General features: G+C 46.6%; 2 protein-coding genes across 3 annotated transcripts; one reads left to right on the forward strand and one right to left on the reverse strand.

The window, feature by feature from the left end:
- Nucleotides 1–2,289: 2,289 nt before the first annotated feature.
- Nucleotides 2,290–9,767, reverse strand: ATP5F1A (ATP synthase F1 subunit alpha). The gene is made up of 12 exons (XM_058044003.1): nt 9,657–9,767; nt 8,466–8,544; nt 7,334–7,503; nt 6,369–6,542; nt 6,125–6,291; nt 5,847–5,995; nt 4,771–4,922; nt 4,417–4,641; nt 4,202–4,309; nt 3,540–3,684; nt 3,194–3,344; nt 2,290–2,542 (listed from the first exon to the last, which is right to left on the reverse strand). Exons 1-12 carry the CDS (start codon nt 9,714–9,716, stop codon nt 2,461–2,463), a joined length of 1,662 nt encoding a protein of 553 aa, XP_057899986.1. The 5' UTR covers nt 9,717–9,767; the 3' UTR covers nt 2,290–2,460.
- A 4,459-nt stretch (nt 9,768–14,226) lies between these two features.
- HAUS1 (HAUS augmin like complex subunit 1) lies at nt 14,227–23,347 on the forward strand. 2 transcript variants are annotated; one of them, XM_058044421.1, is made up of 9 exons: nt 14,227–14,302; nt 15,356–15,530; nt 16,508–16,643; nt 17,967–18,101; nt 19,048–19,171; nt 19,732–19,797; nt 21,044–21,115; nt 22,170–22,217; nt 23,115–23,347. In XM_058044421.1, the coding sequence occupies exons 1-9, from the start codon at nt 14,249–14,251 to the stop codon at nt 23,172–23,174; spliced, it is 870 nt and encodes a 289-aa protein (XP_057900404.1). In that variant the 5' UTR covers nt 14,227–14,248; the 3' UTR covers nt 23,175–23,347. The 2 variants fall into 2 exon arrangements, with proteins under 2 accessions (XP_057900404.1, XP_057900403.1); XM_058044420.1 differs by having other exon boundaries at nt 22,170–23,347.
- The last annotated feature ends 1,641 nt before the right edge of the window (nt 23,348–24,988 follow it).

Here is a 24,988-nt window from a genome sequence, read left to right on the forward strand (position 1 = left end):
CACAGCCCGACCCCCCCGGCTGTCCCCTCCTGTCAGGAGCTGTGCAGAGCCACAAGGGCCCCCCTGAGCCTCCTTTGCTCCAGGCTCAGCCCCTTCCCAGCCTCTCCTGAACACGCACAACTCCCCTTCACCACACACATCCCGTGTCACACAGTTTATTAGGGGCCATTGCCTGACACAAGGCACTCCATGAGGGAGCTCTGAGCAACGCTTGGAAAATATGAAAGTAAAGATTGGACACTGCGTACTGAAATGCCGCAATCACACCCACCACACTCAAATTGAGGCTTTTGCTTGAACACAGGGACAGCTAAAACACTCCAGTAGTGTAAAAAAATGCATTTTCAACTTAGTGAAATAAGTCTGCTCAATTGTAACCTGAGGCTAATTTATGCAGACTGTGCGTAGCCTCTAGACAAAAGAGAGCACAAACCGCTACCATGAATCCACTCCACCGAGCACCTCAATGTGCTCTAAGAGAGCTGGAGAGGGACTTTGGGCACAGAGTAACAGAGCAAGGGAGAACTGTCTTTCCACTGAGAGGGCAGGGATAGATGGGATATTGGGAAGAGACCCAGAGAGGATGGTGAGGCCAGGGCACAGGTTTCCCAGAGCAGCTGTGGCTCCCCACCCCTGGCAGCGTCCAAGGCCAGGTTGGAGAGGGTTTGGAGCAGCCTGGGAAGAAGCGCTCCGCACACAGCAGCAGGTAGACACAGACGATCTTTAAGGTCCTTTTCAAACCAAACCACTGTGATTTTGTGATCCACTCACCATTTCCCAGCTTCCAGCCCCAGCCCTTGGCACCACTCAGGAACATTTATCTTATGTTACTAGAAAAAAATAGATCTCTGTTTAGGACTGAGATACTTTTGAGTTCAGGACTTTCCAACTATAGCAGCACGTGAAGCACGGCACAGCAACATCAAGCAGTAACGAGGGTTTAGTCACTGGGCAGAAAGTCACAAGTTTTTACAGCTGTCCTGGAAGGAACGTGATGTTGGGCAGATCAGAGTGAAAATGTTCCACAGCAGAATTCCCTCACACCTGTGAGGCCCCTTAGCCACCTCCTCTGAGGCTGTAGGGTTAAAGAAACAAGATGAAGGAACACAAGATCCTCCTCCTGGAGCACAGCACTAACTGTTCCCAAAAAGGTATTTGCCATCTCTGGATTTCAAGTGTGTGTTTATTTTTGCCCAGTACTGCAGATCCCACTCTCTTAAAGCACTCAGGCTGTTAACAAGAGAAGCTTGTCAGCCCGAACTGTGTGAGAATGTTTCCAGCTGCCTGTAACTCCACACCTGGACTGGGAGGTGGACACTGCTGTACAGGAAGTTAACCCGGGACAGCGCACACATCAAGAGCAGTCCTGCCCCAGCCTGAACCCCCTGCCCTGGGCTGATCCCCAGCGTGGGCAGCAGGGCAGGGGGATCCTGCCCCTGTGCCCCTGGGCTCAGGTGAGAGCCCACCTGCAGAGCTGCCCCAGCCCCGGCTCCAGCAGCACAAGGAGCTGGAGCTGCTGCAGGGAATCCAGAGGCACCAACGTGATCAGAGGGATGGAGCAGCTCTGCTGAGAGAATTGGGACTGTTCAGCCTGAGAAGAGGCAGTTTTGGGGTGACCCAACTGCAGCCTTCCAGAGAGCAAGGTTAGATGGGATATTGGAAAGAAATTCTTGTCTGTGAGGTTGCTGAGGCCCTGGCACAGGCTGCTCAGATCAGCTGTGGCTGCATCATCCCTGGAAGTGCTCACGGCCAGGCTGGACAGGGCTTGGAGTGACCTGGGATAGCAGAAGGTGTCCCTGCCCATGGCAGAAGGGTGGAGCGAGACAATGTTCAAGGTCTTCTCCAAAACCATTCTGGGATTCTCAGATTTAAGTCATCAGGTATTACTGCTGTTGACAGCTACACCTGCAATAGTGCCAAGACAAAAGACCAGTATTCTTAAGGCCAGGCACCAGGATGGGTCAGACAGCAATTCCAAGAAATGCTCTGTCAGTGTCACAGTTAAGGGAATCCTGTGAAGACCAGTGGGTTATCCCTGTGACCCCAGCTGCAATGCCCCTCTGCAGGATAAGCTGCCTGGCACAAATGATGAACACTGAGAAGGTCCCTCAGCTCTGTCACTCTCCTGGCTCCTGTAAGGGGATTTTGCCCACTCAAGCATTAAGGACACCCCTGATTTCCAGAGTTCTTCCAGCAGGGCTGTGTCCAGGGGAGTTCAGATCTGTGGTTCCACAGGTGCAAGAGTGAGCCAGAAGTACGGACAAAAAGAAATCACACAGAACACAGTTATTTTTACATTCAGAACAGAGCCTTTTTACATGGGAACCTTTATTCTCACCGAGATCTGTACATTCAAGTCGCACATGCTTTTGTCATCTTTGACGGAGCTGGAACACTGGATCACAACAGCCTGGGCTGGTCTGCTAGAACCAGCCTGGTCTGGTCTGTTAGCTTTAGAGTTTACGCCTCAAAAGTAGACAGGAATTTTGTGACTATTTCCTTCAACTTTGCTTCTGTCTGGTCAGAGATCTTCCCTTCGGTCCTGTGGGAAGAGTTCAGTGAAATTCTGACACAGCAATCAAAACAGGGTCAACCCCAAGACAAACACAGAAGCTTTACAACAAACCTTCCCATTCCTAACAAATTCAGTAGATAAATGAACACACTTGTTTGGTACATGAAGCCATCCCACTGACAGAGTATCCCTTCTCCTGAAAGAGCCAGTCCTGTTTAATTCACAAATTCTTTCAGAACAGCCATATGAATTCCAACAAGGCCCAACCTACAGAGCTGGTCCCCAGAGACAGAAGGCATATGATTGTCTTCATGACAAAAAAAGCCAGGACCAGTTTCCAGGACAGGACTACAGAAATAATTCCCAACAGTTCACTCAGGAGCACTTAACCTACAGCACTCCAACAGCTCAAAGCTGTCCACAATATGAATCAATAAAGATTTCAGGAACAGGTTAGAGGAGACACATTGCAAGAAGGCTCACTTTAAGCGTCAGCTGCTTTTCCTAGGAGCTGAAGCTGAGGATGGCAGATGGTAGGAAGGCTGATTTAACCCCCAGTTTTGATACAGCCATCTGAATGCCCGGTGTTCTAGGACACATTACACTAACAGGTCAGTGACCATTATCTGCACTACAGACATCAATACCCTTGGGATAAATCAAGGTAAACCACCATACCTGATTGTGGAGAGGAGGTCCTGGTGCTGGCTCAGTACATGAGCCAGGAAAGCACTCTCAAATTTGGTGATCTTGCTGGGCTCCAGCTTGTCCAAATGACCTCTTACACCAGCATAGATGACTGCCACCTGCTCCTCAATAGCCATGGGAACTGCAGGAAAAGACAGCACTCACACCACTGGAACTCTTCCACCAGGACATAACAGACTACAGAGTCCTTGGAAAACCAAGTCCACACGGACAGCTCAGTGCAAGCAAATCTGCATGCACCATGAGCACAGAACAGACACAAATGCTACCCAAGGCCAGTGCAGGCAGCCCTGCCAAGGCCGGGGCACTCACTCACCGTACTGGCCCTGCTTGAGCAGCTCTGTCAGGCGCACACCGCGGTTCAGCAGCTGCTGCGTGGCTGCGTCCAGGTCAGAGCCGAACTGGGCGAAGGCGGCGACCTCCCGGTACTGAGCCAGCTCCAGCTTCATGGTGCCGGCCACCTGCAGGGCACAGTCACAGCCACTGACACCACCGCTAACTGCGCCCACGAGTCTGAACGTTAGCTGGCTGCTGACAGGTGTTACAAGTCAGCTCTGCCTTGCACTCCATAAAAGTCAATATACAAACTGACAAATGATTATAAACATTACAAAAATCCCACACTTTACCATAAGCACACCATCTCTCTGTGGAAACAGCAACTGTTGATATACATCTCTCTAATTCTAGATAATTTAGTCTGGACTAAAAGCCTGCAGTTAAGAGAGCATTCTCTGTTTTGTAAGTGATCAATACCCAGTTCAATACATCAAAACTGAATCCTGCATCTTTATGCAGATATTGCTTCCCTTTCTCCCATGCATTTCTCAGCAGGCAATGGAAGCATTAAAGAGCTATCTAAAGTTTGCTCTTTTATAATTGTGCAACACTGATAGATGCAAAGCTTTAATCCTTCTCTGTTCACACCTACACACCACTCATCTCTAGCACGAGAAGGAACAGCCATTTCCCAATTACCTGCTTCATAGCTCTGGTCTGAGCAGCAGAACCCACACGGGACACAGACAGACCAACGTTGATGGCTGGACGAATACCTTTGTAGAACAACTCAGTTTCCAAGAAGATCTGCAGGACAGAATTGCAGTATCACTATCTTGTTCAGAAGCCTGAAGGCCTCCTCAGAGACCAGTCACTAAGCTCCACGGAGATGCTGGGCTGTGAGGAAGCCCTACCTGTCCATCGGTGATGGAGATGACATTGGTTGGAATGTAAGCAGACACGTCCCCAGCCTGAGTCTCGATGACAGGCAAGGCGGTCAGGGAGCCGCCCCCGAAGGAGTCGTTCATTTTGGCTGCCCTCTCCAGCAGCCGGGAGTGCAGGTAGAACACATCGCCCGGGTAGGCCTCGCGGCCAGGGGGGCGGCGCAGCAGCAGAGACATCTGACGGTAGGCGACGGCCTGCGTGGAGCAGAGACAGCCTTCAGAGCTCTGCACCCCACTCAACATTTCACAGCTCTAAACCTGACGTGTTCTTACAGCTACAAACACCAATGCCACAGCACAAGGCCCAAAACCAAAGTTTCTGACCTGTTTGGACAAGTCATCATAGATGATGAGTGCGTGCTTCCCGTTGTCTCTGAAGTACTCCCCCATGGAGCAACCCGAATAGGGAGCCAGGTACTGCAGGGGGGCCGCATCGGATGCTGTGGCAGACACCACAATAGTGTACTTCATGGCATCTGGAAAGGATTGGAGACACCTCTGAGTGCCCTGCGTCATCATAAATCAGCAAACACAACAAGCACCTGAAGGACCAGTGCCGAAGCACAGCCAGGCAGTGCCACTGTTGCTACAGGAAAGCCCAGCACACCAGATGTAGCTAAACACACCTGCTAGCAAAACTGACTCAAGAGTTCTCAAGAGCAACTTTGTGGCAGCTAACTTTTAACACTTGCAGACTTCTTTCCCATTTAAAACAAAGCTTAAGATGAAGACAATTTTTTCTTCTTAAAAACAACTCATACTGAAAGTCCATAGTTTCCTGGCTGCTGTAAGACAGTACAACCCTCTGTGACAATCTCAAACAAATTACTGTCCTTAACATGTGGGTTCTTCCATGACAGCTGCCAGGACCACCAGGAATGAGGTCAAAGTGCCTGATCTCCTGCCAGCTCTGTTAAATGTGGAGCCTTGGTCACAGAAATCACTGATTCTGAAGAGATGCTATTATTTAATGCCTTGTGTTTGGGCAGTAAAAGCTCTTCACTGCATTTCCAGCTGCCACTCACACTGACTGCCACGTGGAACACATGGGACAAATGCCAAGTCAATGACAATTTGAAGGCCACAGTTTGTCACCAGGCCTGCCTGACTGCCAAGATGAAGCTTTCAACTCTGCTGAAAAAACTGAATCTACAGGGTGACTTTTCCTGAAGGAATTCAGCAGTTTGGTGACCTCAAAATAGTACTCCTAACTGTGATACAGCAAAAATGATTTTTTTCCCCTAGACAGGTATAGAGATTTCTTGTTCATAAAATTAAGTAATTCACTCATGTAATATGAATTCTGTGTACACCTGCAGCCAGGAGAGGTCACAGCATTACAATGAGAACAGGATGTCTGTCATTAGGTGCCAGGCTCAACCATCTCCCAAAATCCATACCTGCATCAGTGAGCCTCTTTACCAGCTGAGCAACAGTGGATCTCTTCTGGCCAATTGCAACATAGATACAGTACAGCTTCTTCTTCTCATCCGTGCCATCGTTGAATCGTTTCTGGTTGATTATGGTGTCAATTGCAATTGAAGTTTTCCTATGTAACAGAGAGGCTGGTGAGTTAAGCTGCCCACGGTTCTCCCAGCCCTTCCCCAACCCTGTGTCCAGCTCCGCGGTACCTGTGTCTCTGTTTAAGGAACATTTTAGGCTTGAGCACTACACTTACCCAGTCTGTCTGTCACCAATGATCAGCTCACGCTGGCCACGGCCAATGGGCACCAAGCTGTCCACAGCCTTAATCCCAGTCTGCATGGGCTCACGCACAGAGATCCTGGGAATGATCCCAGGGGCCTTCAAGCCAACTCTCCTACGTGTCTTAGATGCAATAGCACCCTAAAAGAGAGAAAAAACTGCTGAGGTCTGTATCACACAGATAACAGCAGAGGTACTTAGCACCCAGCTACACTTACCTTCCCATCAATTGGATTGCCCAGGGCATCCACAACACGGCCCAGCAGCTCCTCCCCCACGGGAACATCCACAATGGCACCGGTCCGCTTCACAACATCCCCCTCCTTGATCAGTCTGTCGTTACCAAACACGACAACACCGACGTTGTCAGGCTCCAAATTCAAGGACATGCCCTGGGACAGAGATCACACCACTCTGAGAAAATCCATACTGACATGCATAAAAACTTTCATATTGACATGATCATTTCACAAATCCTACATGATCTACCTCAACCTTGTGACAATGTTCTGCTTCTATGTACAAGTGTCTATTTCCTTCCACATTGGCTAGAGAACCTGCCTAAGTTTTCAACCTACCAGGTAGTTATACCGCAGCAGCCTAGCACTCAAGTCAATTGTTTCTCTAAAAAGAACAGACTGGGTAAGCAAGGTTCAAGTACGTTACTCCCTTGCCTAGAAGCCAGACAAGAGAAAAGGACTGGCTTCTTCTCTGCTCAAGGTGAAATGGGCCATTAAAAATGTTCAGAGAGCTGTTACAGTACTCTTGAAACAGGTTTTAACCCTAACTCAATGATAGGACTACAACAAACCAGCAAGCTGCATAATGTATTGAAGCAGGGAGGACATTATTGAACAGCAAACAGAAAAGACACTGAACAGCAAACAGAAAAGACACCCTGAAACCAAAGAAATAATCCAGTGCCAATCTAGTCCTTTTACTTTCTAAATGAAGACAAAGACAGCTCAAATGTTCAAATGCTGGCTGAGAATCAGATGCTGATACTGAAAGCAGTGTTATAAATAAAAAAAAAAAAAATCACCAGTTACTACATATTAAAGTTGCAATGAAGCTAATGCAATGTTCATAGTGGTGCCTCCAAGCATAGTCTCAGGTTCTCCTTAAAAAACTGTCTTTTTAATATCTCTGTGCTAAAGAGACACTGTGCTAAGTGGCAGGTTACCTTCAGCCCCGAGGAGAACTCAACCATCTCCTCTGCCTGCACATTCCTCAGGCCGTAGACGCGGGCAATGCCGTCACCGATGGAGAGCACACGGCCCGTCTCCTCCAGCTCGGCCGAGGTGTCAGCTCCCAGGATGCGCTCCTCCAGGATGGAGGATACCTCGGCAGTACCTGGGGAGATGTTTGAAATCAGATTAGCATTGTAAGGCATAATAAGCAATCAGCAAGCTTGCTTCGAATTCACAAGGTGCCCTTTTCTCCCACGTCTAGTTAGCAACACCTTTACCCAGGCTAAGATAAATACCAGTCTCTGTATTGCAAATAAAAGCAGCTTCAACTCATCATCACCAGCCAGCTTCAACCAAAACAGGCCTGGTAGTTATCCACTTTCCTGATTACATCCTATGCTCTTGCTCCCTAGAAAGCAATTTGATTAATTAATCAGCCTAAGCCCAGGCAGAACAGGCCTTCTGGCAGAGCAGCTACTTAGCCTTGGATACATCAGAACAGCCTGCCAAATGATTTGTGATCCAAGATCCACACATATGTAAATTAATTTCATTATGTTTCAGGAGCAAGTCGTTTGATGTAAGATATAAAAACATATTCTCCATACTTCAGTTTGACTTCCAACAGCTTATTTCCTCAGCTAAGAAACAATAAGTAACGCTGTAAAATTTATTTATTAGTAATGTCCTTAATCACCTTAAACCACTTAAAAAAATTTGCATAAAGCACTGCCAAGCACATGCCACACAGTGCAGCTGTCTTCTCTAAACACCAGACTGCTGGCAGCAAAATAAAGTTGTGCTCAAGGACACAAGGTCAAACCCAGGCAGGCCTGGGGAAGTCATCCAGTCCTTCATTCTGTTGCAGGCAACTCCAATCTGGGGCTACCTTTTTTTTCAAATAATGCTGCAGGTGAAGCAGGTACTCTGTGTAAGCCAGCTGACACACAACCGCTCCCTGCTCTGGGGGCATTCTCAAGGTATTAAAGTGCAGTTTGCTGGATGCAACGGCTCAGCGTTTGAATGTCCCGAAGTGTTGTCAACTAATACTCATCATATTCAAATTCCTTTTTTGTCTGACAGACCAAATTCTTAAACCATACTCAAGACCTTCCTCAGACTCACCAGTTTTCTGAAAGCATGTTTTGGAGGCATGGAGGTTTCTTGTAGCAACAAATGCTGCGCTGAGGGTGTTTCTGGAAACCTAAAATAAGCCATTGTTTCAGTAAGATTCCTTTAATCGTGCAAAAAAACCGCTGAGAGATTAACACATCTTTGATCTTGAGCTGCTTAAGTGCATTAAAGCTTTGAGCTAAGCTCCACAGCACCCCATTCACAGCTATGGAACCAATTCCAGCACCACTAAGAAAGGACAAATAATGAAGGAAATTGCTCCAAATCCCTCGCTGCATTTTTCTGCAGTGCGCTGATGTCACCATCAATCGCTGCAGCAGCTCTCAAAGAGAAACCTCCTCATACTTGTCATTTCTGTGCTGAACACGAGAACCTTGGGGCATAAAGAAATCACTGCAGCAGTCAGTGCTCTGCAGAGAGAGAAGGTTGTATCTCCTAACACAAATCTGACTGCAGTGATTTCGGTTTTGTTAAAACACATATGGAAAAAAAAACCCACAAAGCACTACAACAGAAATACCTCACAATTACTTTGGAAAAGAGCTCTGAGGTCAACGTATGCCCAAGCACCACCTTGCCAACTAGAACATGGCAGTAAGTGCATTATATCCTTAAATACCACTGAGCTGGCATCTCCATCACCCTCTGGGCAGCCCCTTGCAATGCCTAATCACCCTCCCTGAGAAGCAACTCTTCTCATGGCCGACTTTGAACACTAAAGAAGTAAAAAAAAAATCTGTGATAATGAATGCATTATATCATGCTTTTGCATTTTAAGCAATGCTCCCAATGCAAAAGCATGCAGCAACGGTGATGCCATTTATTAACCTGCACCCCGAGCAAGCCTCTTCCCCATTCATATTCATTGGAAATACTGGCTCCCCACGGCTCTTCCCACCCTCCGTTTCCTCACAAACACTGAGAGCATGAGAGAGAGATAAACCCCTCACCCCCACAACCCTGACCTTGCCCTGACAGCTTTAAACCACTACCCCGAGCCCGTGCAGGGACACCCTGTTCCTCAGCGGGGTCTGTCCCACAGCGCTGACAGCAGACCCCGTGCTTCCCTCCCCAAACTCCGAAGTCACCCCCTCACACCCTCAATGTCACAGCGGCCCCCAAGATGGCGGCGGCGCCGCGTCCCCCCGGCCCCGCCGGCTCCGGGGCGGGCATGGCGCTCACCAGGCCGGCCTGCCGCGGCAGGGAGCGGGCGAGGGCGGCGGCCACGCGGGCGGAGAGCATCGCGGCGGCGGCGGGTCCCGGGGGAGGCTGAGGCTGGCGGACGCTGAGGGCTGCCGGCCGCGCGCTCTGCACACAAAATGGCCGCGGCGCCTCACGCCCCTTTTGGCGCCGAGGCCGCGCCCAGGGGGCGGGGAGCGCCAGGGAACTGCTTCCCGTGCCCTTGGTTTGGATGCGTGTGTGTGTATCTACCTGTCTGTCCGTTTATACACGAATATGTAGAATGGGCAATAAAAATAATAGAAATAATTTTTAAAAACAAAATAAAACACAAATGAGGCTTTTAGGAAAAAAAACCGCTGCAGGATGTGTCCTTGAAATGGCCCTGAGCGGGCGGAAGGGGCGGGGAGTGAGGGGCGACCGGAGATGGGACAAGGGCAGGGACACGGGAAGGAATAGGGACAAGGGCAGGCACACGAGAAGGAAAACGGACCGGAACAGAGGCGGGGACACGGGTAGTGACAAGGACAGGAGCACGGAAAGGGACGTAGACAAGGGTAGGGACACGGGCACAGAAGAGAACGGGGATAAAGACAGGAGCAGGGACAGTGACAGAATCAGGGACAGAAGTGTTACCCCCCCGGGCTCGTTCCCCGGTGTGCAGCACCATTTCACACACCGAGGCGAGGTATTTCTGTCTTTTTCTAGCTGGCAGAAAGCAGGTAGTTGGATGTCGAGGTTATCCATCATCAAAAAGTTACTCTGTTTATACATTTCAACAACCAAAGGCGTCAGCATTCATTGCTTACAAGTTACATAACTTCTCGGTTAGTTAGTACCATTCTATTAACTACCACTTCAATTAATTACCACTCTTACCCTTCTTTCCTAGTTAAACCTCTCACTTTTCAATTTAGTTAGTCTGTTTTGAGTTGGTGGTCAATGAGATGATGGCCGCAATCTCCCGCTGCCAGAATTACTCTTCTCCCAGGTACTGACTGCTCAGTCCTGCTGACTTCAGTCCTCGTGGCTCTCATCCAAACTGCCATTCCTCTTGTAATCATCTTGATTTCCTTAAAAAAGCGAAGCTCACAATATGCAGCTGCTTAATCATAGCTGTCCTGATACAGCTACTGATTAAATCTTGAGGGGTGCAAAGCTGGTGGGGCTCAGTATCGGGCAGGAAAAGGGATGGGGCAGTGACAATGCTGTCTGCAAAAATTTGATTCCATACCTGTTGTGCAATAAGCCAGTAATTAGACACACCAGAGAGACATTGATTATTTATTGCAGGGTTGTGCAAGACTGTGTGCTTAGTGGTATTCTAGAACAATCAAAATGCTTAACAATTTATACATTTTAGCATACAAAGGAACTAGTGTTCACCGGCTATGTTACATAATTCTCTTATTAATTAGTATTGGTTAATGATTCTACTGTTTTTCATGCCCAGTCTTTCTCTTCTTTTGGGTCGGTGGGTTTCTTGGGTCAGTTGTCACAGATTCCCCCTGCCAGAATTACTGTTTACCCAGTCAGAGCTGGTTTCAGCACAGGTGCTGGGTTCACTTTATTCGTTTCTTTCTCATCTTGGAAGTTCAAGCAGATGTCCTTGTGGCCTGTAAACTCTGCATTCTCTGTGCCTGCTATCAGTGTTACATCCTTTCTTCTTGTTAATCTCCCTCTAGGTCTGAGATCATTGAAGTGTATCAAGCTTGACAAGGCAATTCCACCAACAAGTAATTTGTTTTCTCTAACACATGGACATTACTCAGAGCTTGCTTGTTAGCTGCTATCTGTTTCATGGATTAAATCTGGTTGGCCTGAGTATAGAAGCCCAGAAGATTAGAGGTTGTGTGCCTCAAACACCAATAGCTGGATAATTGTAGAGCCAACCACAGATTGTTGGTAACAAGAATCAAGGTTTGTTGGTAAAAACACAGCTGTGAGGAACAACAGAATGTGGCTGGAAAATGGGCCATTCAGAAATTGGGCAGCATTTTTCTGGGACAAACATCCTTGTTCTAGTTCCTGGAGACAAACACAGCACAGCCCAGCAATGAAGCCTAGAAGCAGTCTAGGACTGTACAGGGAATTAAGACCACCAGAGACCCTTGAAGCCCTCCAATTCATTATCAGAAAGAAATGAAGAATGAACTGCAGATTATAAATTTGCATAGAAAGTGAGAAAGTAACCTCCAGGGCAGGGAAAGTCATCTGTTAAAGGTGCCCCCACCAAGACCTTATGTACAGGCACCCCAGGACCCTAGACACTCCACCGGCCAGATCAATACTGGAGCCAAGCCTGGTGATCTCTTTCTTCCTCTCTGCCCCTCTTTTATCCTTTCTTCCCTTTCACCCTACCCCTTTATCCAAAACCCACTGCCCTGGGCTTACATGAAGAGGTCAGAGACCGACATTAATTTCCTTGCCAAGTGTGTAATTTAACTTGGAAAACTTTTGTGAACACTCTGAATTTTGTCGTTCCTTTTGACCATGAACACGTTTGAATCTTGGATGCTTCATTCCCCTAAAGGGTTGGACACCACACCAAGCCCAGTCCAACTTGGGCCAGAACACTTCCAAGGCTGGGGCATCCACAGCTTCTCTGGGCACCCTGGGCCAGGGCCTGCCCACCCACACAGTCAGGAATTCCTTCCCAATATCCCATCTATCCCTGCCTTGTCCCCAGGGGCTGTGCAGCTCTCCTGGAGCCCCTGGAGGCCCTGGCAGGGGCTCTGAGGTGTCCCTGGAGCTTCTCTGGTGCAGCTGAGCAGCCCCAGCTGTGCCAGGCTGGCTCCAGAGCAGAGGGGCTCCAGCCCTGGCAGCAGCTCCGTGGCCTCCTCTGCACTGGCTGCAGCAGCTCCAGCTCCTTGTGCTGCTGGAGCCAGGGCTGGGGCAGCTCTGCAGGTGGGCTCTCACCTGAGCCCAGGGGCAGAATCCTCCCCCACACCCCTCAGTCTGCAGCTGGAGATGATTTTATGTCTCATGTGAGACAGGATTTGGTCTGCAGTGAGGAAGTGCTGAAACTCAGGCACAGTGTGATCGGTCCCTCTGGTAATCCAGAGAGGTTGGTAAGGCCACAGATTCCAGTGGATTCCCCTTCTAGGAATTGAAAAAGTTGAGTGAAAAATCCTCAGCTACTTTGGCATGTGGTGTACTAAATGTGATTCTTCACCAATTCTTTCCATGCTGATTATTTTGGAAATCACTTAAATTTCTGTAAAACTGCCTGAAAAAAAAAAAAAAAACCACACAAAAAACACCCACATGGATGTTAAGAACTAACACCACCACTCACCCTGGCCTTAACACCCCCAGGGCTTCACACCCATTTTTAAGAAGACAATTTTCTGATTATCCCATCTAAACCTACCCTGGCCCGGCCTGAGGCCGTTCCCTCTGCTCCTGTCCCTGTTCCCTGGAGCACAGCCCGACCCCCCCGGCTGTCCCCTCTTGTCAGGAGCTGTGCAGAGCCACAAGGGCCCCCCTGAGCCTCCTTTGCTCCAGGCTCAGCCCCTTCCCAGCTCCCTCAGCCTCTCCTGGGGCTCCAGCCCCTTCCCAGCTCCGTTCCCTGCCCTGGACACGCTCCAGCCCCTCGGTGTCTCTCTTGTGCTGAGGGCCCAGAGCTGTCCCCAGCACTGGAGCTGCCTCAGCAATGCCAGCACAGGGACGGGCACTGCCCTGGTGTTAAAAACGAGAGCAAGCTCCTGGTACTAGAGTGATTTTAGCATGCATTATAATAAAAAGAAAGGCCTAAAGCAGGGGGCCCGCGGGCTGAGCGGGAGCGTTCCCGTCGGGGGTGCTGCAGCGCCGACGCTGGGGCTGGTCAGCAGCGATGGCCCTGATGTCCCAGATGGGGCGGCACAGTTTCACTGGGTCAGAAGCCCCTTTTTAGCCTTTTTTTTTTTTTTTTTTTTTTTTTTTTTTTTTTTTTTTTTTGCCCCTTTATATTGGTTTCTGTTTGGATCCTTCACTTGCATGAACGTTTAAGGGGCTTAATTGACCCATTACAGTTCTGTCCTGGCTGGCTCGTTTCGCCTGGGGGCTGGTGCACTTTGCTTAGGTGTAATATGGTACGCTGAGTACCGTATTTCATATAATGTTGTAGTGTGTTGTAGCAGCAAGGGTCAGACTGGCCCAGGCACAATCTAACTGGTAATATCGGGATTCATATTCCAATACTATAACTTAACCCCTTTTACAATAACCAAACTAACAGTACATGCTTAACACTCTATCAACTATTTTACAACAGTTTCTAACCTATTTTTAACCCTGGGGCTGTGTCACATCCTGGCTGGGACAGCCCAGGGGCCATTACCCACACGGGCACCGTGGGCTCATGTCCAGCCGCACCCCCAGACATCTTTCTGCTATACTTAGCGATGCCTTCCTCCTGCATCTCTTCTGTTTAATTTTTCTGTTGCTGGGGTTCGTTTGGCGTTTTTTTTTAACATCTTCCCTTAACGGACAGACGGCGTTTAACGCTCCTCTTAACGGTTAAAACACGTTTCCATCGCTATTTCCCCCCGCCCCGGGGTAAGCCGCGGCGGCGCCGCCCCTCAGCCGCCCACTCCCGACAGGCTCCGGGCAGGATGGCGGCGGCGGGAGCGCCGGGTGGCGATTCCTTCCAGGAGAAGCTCACACGGGTAACTGGGGCCGGCAGGGCTCGCTTTCTCTTTTCTTCACAGTTCTCCCCGTGCGCACACACACACACACACACACACACACAGTTCGTGCTTTTTGCGCCTTGTGCTGCGGTGGTTTTCTCCATCGCTGCTTGTGTGCGCGTACAGCAGCAGGATGAGGGGACGAGAAAAAATACACTTAAAATTATACGGCTGCGTCAATTCTCCGTCAGGTTTATTAGGCAGACTTATGCAAGAGTTTATGTTCGTTACATGCTGTAGAACTTCCGTGTTCCTCAGTTATTACTGGTCATAATCTAAGCTTTCCCATCTAATTAGGTTGGATCTTAGGGAAAATTTTTTCACTCAAAGAGTTGTCCAGGCCTGGCAGAGCTGCCCAGGGCAGTGGTGAAATCCCCATTCCTGTAGGGATTTAAAAGCTGTGTGGATGTGTCACCTGGGGACGTGGGTCATTGTTGGGCTGGGCAGTGCTGGGGGAATGGATGATCCTGGAGGGCTTTTCCAGCCCAAACAATTCCATGGTTCCTCGATCACAGCCCTACCTGAGAGCACTGTGTTGATCTTTTATTTCTGACCTTGTTTTTGATGGTACAACTGCTTTGCAGGGCTTGTGACTTCACTTTATGGTGACTCCTGTTCTCCTGCAGAGAGACTGCTCCTAGTGATGGCTCAGGCACTTTTATCCCACACACTTTAACATAGTGTTCACCATTTTTCCAAACACCTGTTTAACGTCTATTGGGTTGTTACTGTGTCTGTAGCCAAGAGGTCACGTGAATAAAAAGGTAAAATTTTATCACATGGAGATAAGCAGGTATTCCAAGAAATGAGGGAGATTAAAAAGGATATAATATAGTCTTCTAGACCGCAGAGGGTGTTTAAAGAAGAGGGAGAGGAATTTGTCTCCCCTTTTCTCACCCATGCCTTCTGGACTGATGTAGGAGTTGCTCTTCAGGAATGCAGAGTTTGCAGTGCTTTATATTCTTCACGTCTATCAGCTATTTTCTGTCATTTCACATGATTGCTTGCTCTTTTGTCTCCCTTCTCTGGCAGGTTATTTCATGGTTAAAGAAATTAAATGGGCATGTGCCTATTCTGGAATGTGAGGTGAATGAAAGGACAGTGGATATTTTGCATGAAATTATGGAGAGCAATGAAGAGAGAGTAAAGGATGTTATGTTGCTGATAGAGGACATGAAGGACAGGACAAACAAATATAAAGCAGAAGGTGAGTTTGAAGCTCCATTTCTCAGTTCCACCTGAGTCAGGCTGTTCTGAGTGGTCCTGAAGATTGTATTTGTTGGAAACTTTGGAATATATATAAATATATGTAATTGAAACAGACTCAGCTTTTTTTTTAATGCAGTTTTTATTACAATTTACAGCGACATAAGATCACTCAAGGACAATTTTATAAGCCATCTTGAGCAGGCCATAAATGTGGACAAGCAGGTTAATTACTAAAACCTCCTAGTCTGCTGGGCTGGATAGCACAGCATGGAAATATTGCCTGGATAGAGAGGGAAGTATCCCTGCAGCTCATTCAAGAGTCTGAGCTGGTGCTAAGCCACTTAAGGAAAGCCCTGGGGGAGCCTGAAACAACATTGAGATGATTACGTTGTGCTGAAGCTGCCTAGAGTGACTATTTCTTGATTTGTTTGGGTTTTTTTGAGCAAGTGAGTGGTTCAGGGGACCATAGTGTGTTTTTAAAACACATAATAAAGGACTGTCACTTCATAGGCTTTTCTCAGGAAGGAATTTTGCTTTTCTGTGCAAAGGCTGGCATGGTACACATGAAGATGTTTTTGTTCTATCAAGTGCCTTGCCACCAAACAAAAAATGATGGAGACAGACTTCCTGGATTTGCCATGAACAAGGCTCAGCGCTGTGGGCTTTGTGGGGAGGTGACCTGCATGTGCTCATTGCTGTAGCACAAGGGTGAGCTCTTGTTTGTCTGATGTCAGACAGACTGATCAGGGACGGAGTGGAGCAGTGCTTTCTCCCTTTATACACTGAATTTGTTTGACAAATGGAGATATGGCAGCAGTTTTGTGTGTTTAATCCTGTTTTAAAAGTGTCTTTTTCCTCCAACAACAGGCAGGTAGCTAACTTCCCAGTGTGGGATTGGGTTCTAGCTTTGAAGAGTTCCATAAAAGAGCAGTAATGTTAAAAAAATCACTGCTTTGTTTCATGTATATTTTCCAGCTCACACCTGTCGTAATATTCTTGAAGAAAGCCTGGGATATTTGGAAGACGATATGTCCAAGGAGGCCAAGGATGACCTCACTGACCTGGTACAAAGTGCAGTAGAACTCAACATGGAGGACACGTCTCTTACCAGGTAATTCTTCACACTCTGCATTCGTGGTGAGGGTCTGTGCTGTTTTCCTCTGCTTTTCCACATTGGCAGCTCCAAACTTGGCACTAGGAATCTTCTTTGTCAGGTTTATTTTTCACCCCTTGGGCAGCTTTGGAGTGCATGGGAACTGAGCACAAAGTGCTAGCACCCTCCTGCCAACCACCAAAACAAGCAACACGTGATAGGAGGAGGAGAGGGGTGAAAATCGAAAACTGTACTTGGAAAAAACCCCACCCATCTGTAATAGATATATATTTCATAGGTCTTGTTTAGGCTTTATTTATGCTCTTGGAATTAATTTCTCCCTCTTACAGAGAGCCTTGTGGTCCTTTTCAGCACAGTGGAGGGAGGTGGCAATAATGTCATTTAGGGAGGGAGGAATTTTTCTTTTGGCAAGCAGAGGTGCCCCTGTGCTCCAAGGTCTTGGGTGTACTATGTGAGGATGGATAAGAAGTGAAGACTACATTTGAATTTCCTAGCTCTAGGTTATCCCAGCACAGGAATCTCTGAAGCCTGAGAGGGGCCTGGGATGGAGTTAAATCCCTCCTTTTTCTCCTGCTTTTGTGGTCAGTGGCTGCAGGCTGCTGCCAGTTGGACTGTTGTGCCAGGTATCCCAGGCTACAGCAGCGTTCACACTGCTTAGGCAAGGACTGGGGAACTGTGACTGCTCTTCCAGCCTCAGCTCCTCATCGTTGTCTGTCTCATCTGGCCTCAGTTCATGCAAGGAGATTCCCTCTGCCATGGAGAAATGGCATCTGTTAGTCTGGTCTCGTTGGGCCTCTCTCCCTAGCATGGCTTTGGCCCGTGGCACTGCAACACTTGCAGCAAAGAAGGGGTAAACTCTACTTTGAAACCAATTTTTATGCGATATTTAGGATCTTGGCACTTGCATCTCTCTTGCTGAGCTGGAGGGGGAAGAGCTTTGGGCCACGTGGGAAGAGGAGGGTACTCAGATGCTGCCGGGCACATCTTGTGACCATGCATTTTCAGGGACTGAATACAGTTTCTCTCAAAGGCAGTGAGGCAAGCCAGGAGTGGAGCACGTGGTGGTTTTATTCACCAGAGTGCCAGTTGTGTTCACTTGCTCACTTACTCAGGTAGCTGGGCTGTTTTCCCTCCCACGTGGAAATCTGTGTTAGTTATGGAAAGGAAATTCCCTTGGTATATCTTACTTAAATTTACTCCTGCCATAACATCAAGAGGAAACTAAGTCATTCATTTAAGGTGTGGAGAAAAGAATAACAACAACTTTGACTTTTAGAAAAGCTGACTCCTAAGCATTCCCACTGTTTCTCTCTTCACCAGCTTCTACAGTGCCATCCATGACATGACCTTGGAACTGTATAAAACAAAATCAAAAAACGAAGAAATGGAACAGAAATTGAGGACCCTCACAAAAAAACTAATGTCAGCACTGATGTTGGAAAAGCAGTTAGAGAAGTGAGTAATGGACGAAGAAGAGGGCAAGATTAAAGTAATACTGGTGATTTCTGTCTTGGGCAATGTTGGTTATGGTAACTAACAAGGAAAACTGAATTTTTAGGGGTTTGACACATCTCCAATTCAAAGTATTTGGAAGTATCTATCAAAACCCATGTGTTATGGATACTTTCAGTAGTCAAAAGAGATCTGGCAAAGCATCAAACCAATTATTTTAAAGCAAAAGTGATCTACAAGCTGTTTTCAGATACAAGTTTCCATCTTCCACCAGTTACTTTTGTCTGAGGTTGAAGACAAATCTGATTTTCTTAGCACATTTAGCATAGCCTCTGTAGTCAGACTAAGGAAGGCAAAACAAAAACCATTCTCAGGTAAGAAGTTCTCTTAACCAGTGTGTAGAAGACATAATAATAGTGATAACTCAAAAAAGAATCAGTGTCAAGTCATTCCCTGGAGGATGTAATCTGAAGAGGTCTGCAAAGCACAGCAAAATCAACCCCAGCCTTGGTGGGAGCTGGCCCAGATGCTCTCCACAGCTCCCTTCCAGTCTAATTATTTCTAGAATGTTTTTTTTTGTCTTTTAAAGTGGCAATTGGCCTTGTAAACGATATTCCCATGTGCTTTCTGCAGGTTTGCCTCCTCTTGATCTGAGGTTTAGCTCGTGTAACAGGTCTCTAAGTGAGTTAGGGAGTTATGCACGAGATTATTACCCTTTGCTTTTAGGCATATGGCTTTCTTCTTTGCCTCTATTTTCCCTGGTCTGTGGCGTTCTGGATGTAACACTGTATAGGTTTCCATTGGAAAATCTCACAGGGAAATGCAGGGTTTTCTCAGTTTTCTTCTTTCATGTGTTTGTTGTATTGCAGGGTTTAGCTTGAGCATAGGTGTTTGTGTAGTGATACATCTTTGAATGTAACAGCTTTTTCTTTCTGTGTTATTTTTTAAGGGATATTGAAAAACTGAAGAAATCTCAGGGAATACAACAGGCCAAAGAAGATATTCAATCCATGAACCTGAAGTTCCTGGAAGACAAATCTAAGGATCTGAAAATAAGGATCTGTGATGCTGAGGTAGGTGGAAGGAGTTTTCCTACATGACACTGTGATAGGATGACACAGCCGTGGTTGGTTGAGCCCAAATTTGTAGTTACAGAGACATTCCATAAGCGTCCTGAACTCCAGTACTGGGGACTCTTGAGCTAACAGGACAACATGTGAATATAGTTCAGGTGTCCCTGCTGATCTCTCCTCAGTGCATCCTGTGATCAGTACAGTGCTGTCTCCTCATTCCCTGAGAAACTCTGGCAGGTTACTTTATGGCTAAAGTAAAGCCATACCTGATACCTTGACAAGCACGGGAATGGAAAGTGTTGTGTTGCAATTGACATTTTCCTGAGAAGCCTTTCTTCAGCCTTGCCGTGTGCCCTTCTCCCACTGCTTTTCTGGAAAAACTTGTTATTCTTAATACAAATTTTAGCAGCACCTCATTTTGTACACCAGCTATCGCTGTGACTCCAATAATAGCACATGTTTCTGCCATGGACAGCCTGTGTTCTTCCCTGCCTGTTTAAACAGAAAGAAGTGGTGAAATCTTTCTCCTTGTTGCATTTTGTGCTCTCTCCTGTTTGCAGGCTGAGCTTGTTACCACGGAGTTGAACCAATCCCTGACACACGAGGCACTGGTGGAATTATCTGAGGTAGGTTTTTGGATACAGGAGGGATGTTGCTACAGTGGGACAGGCCAGGCTTGCTTGTTGGGTGCTTTCAGGAATAGTAGTTTGCTCTTTGGCTGCCTGAACAAATCTTAATGGCCAAAGGAAGGCACAAATAAAAATCCTGTAGGTGGTTCCCATGAACTGGGCTCTTTTGTCTCTCCTAGAGGCATCTTCTGGAAAATTTCCACAGAATAAATTGCCTGGCACTGAAAACAGATCTGCCTCCTTTATTTCTGATCTGTGTTAGAAACAGAGTGGATATTCTGTGGACTATGTCCACAGAATTATTACAGTTTCTTGATAGAATGACCCATGTGATTCTTGCTTTGTGTGAAGCAAATCTCTTCCAAACACTTAAAAAAAAGGAGATAAGGTCAAAAGAAACCCAAATTCAGAATCACTGTGTGTTTTGGTTTTTTTTTTGTTTTTGTTTTGTGGTGTGGTTTTTTTTGTTTTGTTTTGGTTTTTTTTCGTTTTTTTTTTCTGTGTCTTTAAACATAACATTTTTCAGCTTTATTGTAAGCCTAGTGGAACATCTTAAAGAAAAAGCACATTTCTTGAGTTAGTAACTACAGATTTTACATCTTTGTCCTCTGCGCTCAACACATCTTCATATTTTTTGCTGTTATTGTAGTGGGAACTCAGTCTTTCTCCTGGTTACTTTTGCTGCCTTTTCCTTTATGTTTTCGAGTGGAGCAGTGAAAACAGATTTCCTGGTTTCTCTGTTGTGCTTCTCACCAACCAGCACTGGGTGGCAGTGCTCGCATTGCAGTGTTACACGAGGGTATTGACCAGGACTAATTTTTGTTGGAATTTTGCATCCAAAAAGCCACAGGCAAATTTTCTGGGCTTGTCATCTTCTAGAGCCCAAGTATAAGGTACAGTTTGACTCCTTGACATTTACAGAACTGCTTTGCCAGGACATCAGTGAAATGGGCAGCACAAATGGCTTTATCTTTTTTATTTAACTTTGATTATTTGAAAAGAGTTCGGGACTGTGGAAGGTACTCCATTTGCAGTCCCAAAAAGAAATTACTCCCACTTGATAAGCATATGGGAGAGTCTTTTTGCTGCTGCATGTGCAAAACTTTGGTTTTCCATGTGTTTTATAGAGGATGAAATCTCTCAGATTCTGAAATGTTGTAGGTAACTGTGGATCCATCTCACCCATTTCCATCAGTTCTGCAAATAATTCCCTAGAATGTCATCTGCCTTTCTCTTTCTGCAGGAGCTGGCTGCACTGCGTAAAGAAATAGAGCCATTGAAGATGGAACTGGCATACTATCTTGATTTACCTCTTGTAACTATTTACTCCACTGTTATGTTGTATTTACCATCAGGTTAATTTTAGTGGCCTTCAGAATGTAAGGGATATCCTTGTGATGCCTTTGGTGGACAGGCAGATGTCCTACAGGTCTGGTAAAGACTTGATCTCTATTTATTAATCAAAGCCAAGAAATTAAGCTTCTTGTCAGCCAAACTGTGTTCTAACAAAGTAGACAGATTTGCTGGGTAAATTAGTATTCGGGTGAATTATCTAGAAATTGGACAAAGAAATATGGAAGAAAAGGAATCCCCTAGTATAACCAACTTTTTGAGTTTTACCAGTATTTTAGCTGTAATGCTCGTCAGGCCATATTGGTGAACACAGCATGTGTTGCAGAGCTTGGAGCTCTGAACAGGATTTTAAGGATCCTGAAGAAATAGCCAAATGTAGGGTTTGTCCCCTGAACTGGCTGCTCCATCATTTTCTTTGGTTTCTCTTGAGTGTGCTCTATGAAAATGCAGTTTTCTCCCTCATACAAACACTGATGTCTTGCTCCTAGGGAAAAAAAATAGGCTGTGGCTAGAAATGTGGGACTGCTGCTCTGTTTAATCCATCTTCCTCCAAGAGGCAGCTTTCTCCTTCTCTCAGGTGGAACAGGACATTCAAATGGGATTAGGTTCCCCAACTCCCACCTCCAGCCTTGCTGTCCCTGGAGACTGGGAGAGCCCCTGGTGCAGGCAGGAGGAAGGGAAGGAGGTTTTTCCCTGCAAACTTACTGTGCTTTGGAAAAGTCTTGCACAAATACTGTTGAAATCAAGTCCCTTGGTTGGTAGATTCGGGAAATTGCTTAAAATGAAGGGTTTTTTTTAGACTTTAGGCCATACCAGACTTGAAAAATATGTGATTGCCCAAACCAAACCAATGGCAATGACTTTTAAAGGCAGGACCTTCTGCATGTGAAGTGCCTACACAAAACTTCATTAATTGTCCATTGATTTACCTGAGGCTCATCATTAGACTCTTGTAAAGGTGCAGGGACTTTTATCTTGATGAAATGCTGATTTTTATGCCATTTTTCTCTCATTAGAGCATTCCCCTGGCGCAGGTGAAGGTTGAAGAAGTGAGAAGAGAACTTGTAAGAGATTTCTTATCTTTCCAGGAGCTACATGTATTAATTGATTACAGATTTATTTACAGATTTATCACAGAATGTTCTCATGGGGGGATGTGGTGAGGCAGAAGTTGTAGATACTGATCAGGGGAACTGGTGAACTGATGTCTGAGCTGCAAAGTCAGTTTGGCATAGTGATATCAGTGCAGATTAGGTAGCTGTAGCCCCATGAATTTTGCCTATTGGAATGTTTATCCACTCACTGTAGGTCTCAGAATCTTCCTTGCTCCTCCTGAACTCTCAGAGGGCTCCAGGCTTATTTTAGTCAACATCTGCCTTGTATGCTGCAATGGGGACATTCTCCTGTAAAACACAGTGCCCATGTCCTCCATGCAGGTGTAATCTGTTGAGCCAAACACCATAAAGCTGTTTGGGAAGTTCATATGTAGCTTTCCTGAGTGAGCTGAGCCACGTTTGAGCCCCATAAAACATGTTTTTGTCCCTTTGGGCTACTGCCTGCTTGCTCGTAAAGCACAAGTGGTAAGCCTTAAACCTGTGATCAAAAATCACATCTAGGTAAGAGCATTTTGCACATTTTCAGGTGAGAATACCTGGGGTTTTGTTTCAGGGAGTACAGGGTCCCCTTACCAGCCTGCAGCTGTTCTGAGGTCAGAATGCTTGCCTCTGGGGAGGACCAGTAAGCTGGGATGTGTTCAGAATCACACTGGGGCTCAGAGTGAAGGCAGCTGAGCTTGTCCAGCCTTCCATTTGGAGGACAAGTCCATCCAGCTCAACACCAGGGTTATTCCATCACTGCTGACAGGCTCCCAGGGTTTGATCACTGCAGATGTGTTTGTTTGTCAGCAGCACGTGGAAGCTGTCTCGTGGTCCCTGATTCTTCTTGGTTTTCTCTCCTGGTAGAATGCCTTGGATGAAGAGCTCATAAATGAGATTAAAGCTCTGCCTCTCGAGCTGCAATAGCCCAGCAGGCCTGCCTGGAACATGATCCTCCTTCTGTCGCCTACCTACTTGCACTAGCAATGCACTTCAGAACTATTACCTGTACCCTGGCAGCTTCCTGCTGTGTTCTTCTCTCTGTCAGCCTTGTGTTTATAAGCTTCACCTATTTTTCATTAAATAGCATCCAAACTTGCTGTTGTCTTTATGAGTTATTTTTCCCTCTGATACACACCTGTAAAACAGCTCTATAGATAGAGCAGGCAGGCATAGTTTTCTAACAAAACAAACAAAAAAATCCACCAGTAAGACCTTTCTAGGTCTGAAAACAGTATTTTTGCAGAACCCCTGTGGGACATGATGATTTTGAAGTCAGATTGTCCTTAACAATTCTACCTCAAACGTCATCTTCCATGACGGTTCCCTGAGCTCTGTTATTTCCATGCCATCACCACACCAGCCTTCTACACTTTGAGAAGTGTTTTACATATGCCAGCTTTTAGAAACTGTTTGATTCCAAATCCAAAAATCAGAAAATCTCCTGTGGGTAGGGAAAAAGCAAAACCTAGAAAGAGTGGTAGCAGCTGAGGACATTGAGCATGGGCCTATTTGTTGTGGGAGGCAACCAGGCAAATAGTGGTGATTTCAGTGACAATCTGTTTGCAGTTGGAGTTGCAAGAGAATATGGTCACGAGAGCCGTTGCTTCACTGCAAAAGTTGATTTTCCACTGATCTGCAGGACAAGAGATTCAAAATTACACTGGTGTCAATATTAACAGCTCAAGTGTAACCTCTGTCCTCTCTTTTTTTTTTTTTTTTTTTTTTTTTTGCTGTGATGGGGAGAAGGGAGGGATGCCCAGAGAGCCACTGCCCATGGGAATCTCCAGCCTCTTTCATAGAGCAGAAGGAGTTGCTGTTTAGTTCCTCCAAGCTGTGAGGAAAGGGTGAGTTGCCTTAGTTTTAGGGCTATTTATCTTCACTACTTCTGGGGTAGTAAATGAGTGCAAAAGCAAGTGGAAAATTCGTGGGCTAAACTGGCTGAGGAGAAATTACCTCAGGGGTCACTGATGTGAAATTTGGAGCAGGCAGCATAGTGCAGGGATGATTACAGGTACAGCTACTGCTTATGAATAAAACCTACACAAAAGAAACCAGGGGAATGGTGTTTGAACCTGGAAAGAACAAGAATATAATCTGATTTTCCTGTTGTGGTAGGGGAAAGAAGTTGTAGTCTTGGAAGACATCAGAACATGGCTGGGTAGACATCAAAGAATGATCTAACAAGAAAGGCACTGGAGGTCATAGCCTGGCAATTAAGGAATCTTAATCACTGGAAGCTCTTAAAAGCAAATTAGAAATTATTTGCTTGAGTGTTTAAATTGTGAAGGAGTGTTAATCACTCTTTGGGATACAAAGATGGGATAGATGAGGGCTTGAGGGTGATGCCAGCCCTACTTTTTAACGAGAGCCTCAAGACTTACTTGGCTAAGATTAGGAGAAGACTTTTTCTCTCACACGCGTAACCATGACTCCAGGCTTGGGAAGATTTCCTGGGGACTGTGGCACTTCCATAGCTCCACCTCATCATGAAATTGTGAAAAGTTGTGGAGCCTGGGGCTGTTGTCCCCTCCCCACGCCCACGGAGGAGCAGCTGCACCTCTCCCCGGCTGCTGCTGCTTCACAGCACATGAGGAGCCTGAATCCAGAGAGCAGCAGGGCCAGGCTGTCTGGAGAGCTGCCCAAACACAGCCACGTGTTGCTTCCTAGCACTGGAAACTCAAGGAGGAAAATAACAAAAAATCCCCAGCAGCTGCATCTGAGCCGTGTGTCACAGCTGA

Source organism: Melospiza georgiana, chromosome Z (genome assembly GCF_028018845.1).
Source record: "Melospiza georgiana isolate bMelGeo1 chromosome Z, bMelGeo1.pri, whole genome shotgun sequence".
NCBI lineage: Eukaryota > Metazoa > Chordata > Aves > Passeriformes > Passerellidae > Melospiza > Melospiza georgiana.

What these genes read in the sequence shown, in the direction of transcription:
- ATP5F1A (XM_058044003.1), bottom strand. Translation starts at nt 9,716, where the DNA reads ATGCTCTCCGCCCGCGTGGCCGCCGCCCTCGCCCGCTCCCTGCCGCGG. An exon ending in TGCCGCGGCAGGCCGGCCTG is followed by an intron (nt 8,545 to 9,656) that starts GTGAGCGCCATG and finishes GGCTTATTTTAG; the next exon opens with GTTTCCAGAAACACCCTCAG. An exon ending in AAAGAGGCTCACTGATGCAG is followed by an intron (nt 4,923 to 5,846) that starts GTATGGATTTTG and finishes AATCCTTTCCAG; the next exon opens with ATGCCATGAAGTACACTATT.
- HAUS1 (XM_058044420.1), top strand. Translation starts at nt 14,249, where the DNA reads ATGGCGGCGGCGGGAGCGCCGGGTGGCGATTCCTTCCAGGAGAAGCTC. An exon ending in AAACAAATATAAAGCAGAAG is followed by an intron (nt 15,531 to 16,507) that starts GTGAGTTTGAAG and finishes TATATTTTCCAG; the next exon opens with CTCACACCTGTCGTAATATT. An exon ending in GAGGACACGTCTCTTACCAG is followed by an intron (nt 16,644 to 17,966) that starts GTAATTCTTCAC and finishes TCTCTTCACCAG; the next exon opens with CTTCTACAGTGCCATCCATG.